The 1,496-nt window shown below is 35.4% G+C and overlaps 1 protein-coding gene across 1 annotated transcript in view; it reads right to left on the reverse strand.

The window, feature by feature from the left end:
* Window positions 1-1,186, reverse strand: part of TAFA2 (TAFA chemokine like family member 2) — a 183,370-nt gene extending 182,184 nt beyond the window's left edge. Inside the window, exon 1 of the mRNA XM_042781207.1 lies at window positions 1,081-1,186. Coding sequence (XP_042637141.1) covers window positions 1,081-1,186 — 106 coding nt within the window. The remainder of the gene's footprint in view (window positions 1-1,080) is intronic.
* Window positions 1,187-1,496: the final 310 nt, after the last annotated feature.

Below are 1,496 nucleotides of genomic sequence, written 5' to 3' on the forward strand. Positions count from 1 at the left end.
CCAGTCTTCCTTCTGAGGAGTGGCTGGTGGGTTTGAACTGCCAGCCTTCTGGTTAGCAGTCAAATATCTTATAATGACAGCTCTGACCAGAGTACATTAGAAGGTTCAAAAAGTAAATTAGCACAGAGTTTTAGCCTTGTGGATATATTGCTAGAAGTAAATTAGGCTTATGAAAAATGTTTGTTGTTATAGCTAATTACAGAGATATTTTAATAAAAATAATAAATTTCTGCTGAAACACTGCACAGAAATTTTATAGACAGTCATTTTCATGTCACCGCCTTTTACGGTACCACCCAATGAGGTCTGTACTACTCATACCCCCATAGTGATGTGGCAGGTGGCTTGAGAACTTAATTATAAAATCATATTTCATAGAAAAACCTAATTGACTTTTTAGTCAATACTTGCTTATTGCAGGATAGCTCAGAAATAGCCCCATTTTTATTGATTTGAAAAAGGCAGTTTTTCATTGTACTGAGTTTTGTGTTCAGAAAAGAGGACAGGAAAGGCATAATTTTGAGCTGTCAAGCTTAACACATATGTATAGAATAAATATGATCATGGCAGAATTCAAAGTGCTGAATATCAAACTAAGGATCTCATACAAATGATGGTCAAAATTGTAAGGGAGTATCTCCGCTTTCCTCTCTATTGGAGAAACAGGACCCACACACAGCATTAAAAGACATTTACACAACATATATCATTAAAGATGCTTTTTATGAGGATTACTGAAATATGAAACTTGTCTTTATTACACATACCTCAACATTTTCACATCACTATCTTAAAAAAGGAAATAAGAGGGGTAAAGGCAAAGTCATAATTCCATATTCTTTGAAGACTATTTAGAAAAATAGCTGAGTCCTAGAAACCTTTAAGTCATCATTCCTCTCCTAGCAAAGTCACTTTAAGGATAACACTCTTTGCATTCTTCTGAAAATAGGATTGCCAGGGGGACCCATACCCAATACCCATACCATAAAATTCAACAGACCAATGAAACAGAGCACTACAGTCTGTGTAAAGGGGAGTTGCTTTCCACAGGTTGCTGAAAAACAAAACAGAAGAGCTTACCTTTATGGTGGTTTGCACTGGATACAACTTTCCCCCACAAGGTTACAATAAATATTATTATTAGCAGTTTTCCTTTTGTTGCTTTCTGTAAGTATCTCTTACTCATCCTGAAAAAAAAAAAAAAAAGACTAAGTATGTGAAACCATTGCTTTCCATTGTAATTGTGTTATATTTAAATCCTTCCATGGCATCTTGCAAACACATTAAACAGGGCTTCAAACTGGTTCGAACCAATTCAGTCATAGCCAATGAAGCAAAACCAGAACAGACTCAATTTTTTTTTTTTTTTTAATTTGGGCGATCCAGAACAATAGTGGAATGGGAAAAATTACAAGTTGAAGCTCTGGAATGGGAAACTTGGAAGAGGTGTAATGAGCACTTTCAGGAGTCTGATGCATTAGACTGAATTATTGGCA

The sequence above is a fragment of the Orycteropus afer genome, unplaced genomic scaffold, assembly GCF_000298275.1.
Source record: "Orycteropus afer afer isolate SDZICR_OR568_19922 unplaced genomic scaffold, OryAfe1.0 scaffold00097, whole genome shotgun sequence".
Classification (NCBI taxonomy): Eukaryota; Metazoa; Chordata; class Mammalia; order Tubulidentata; family Orycteropodidae; genus Orycteropus; species Orycteropus afer.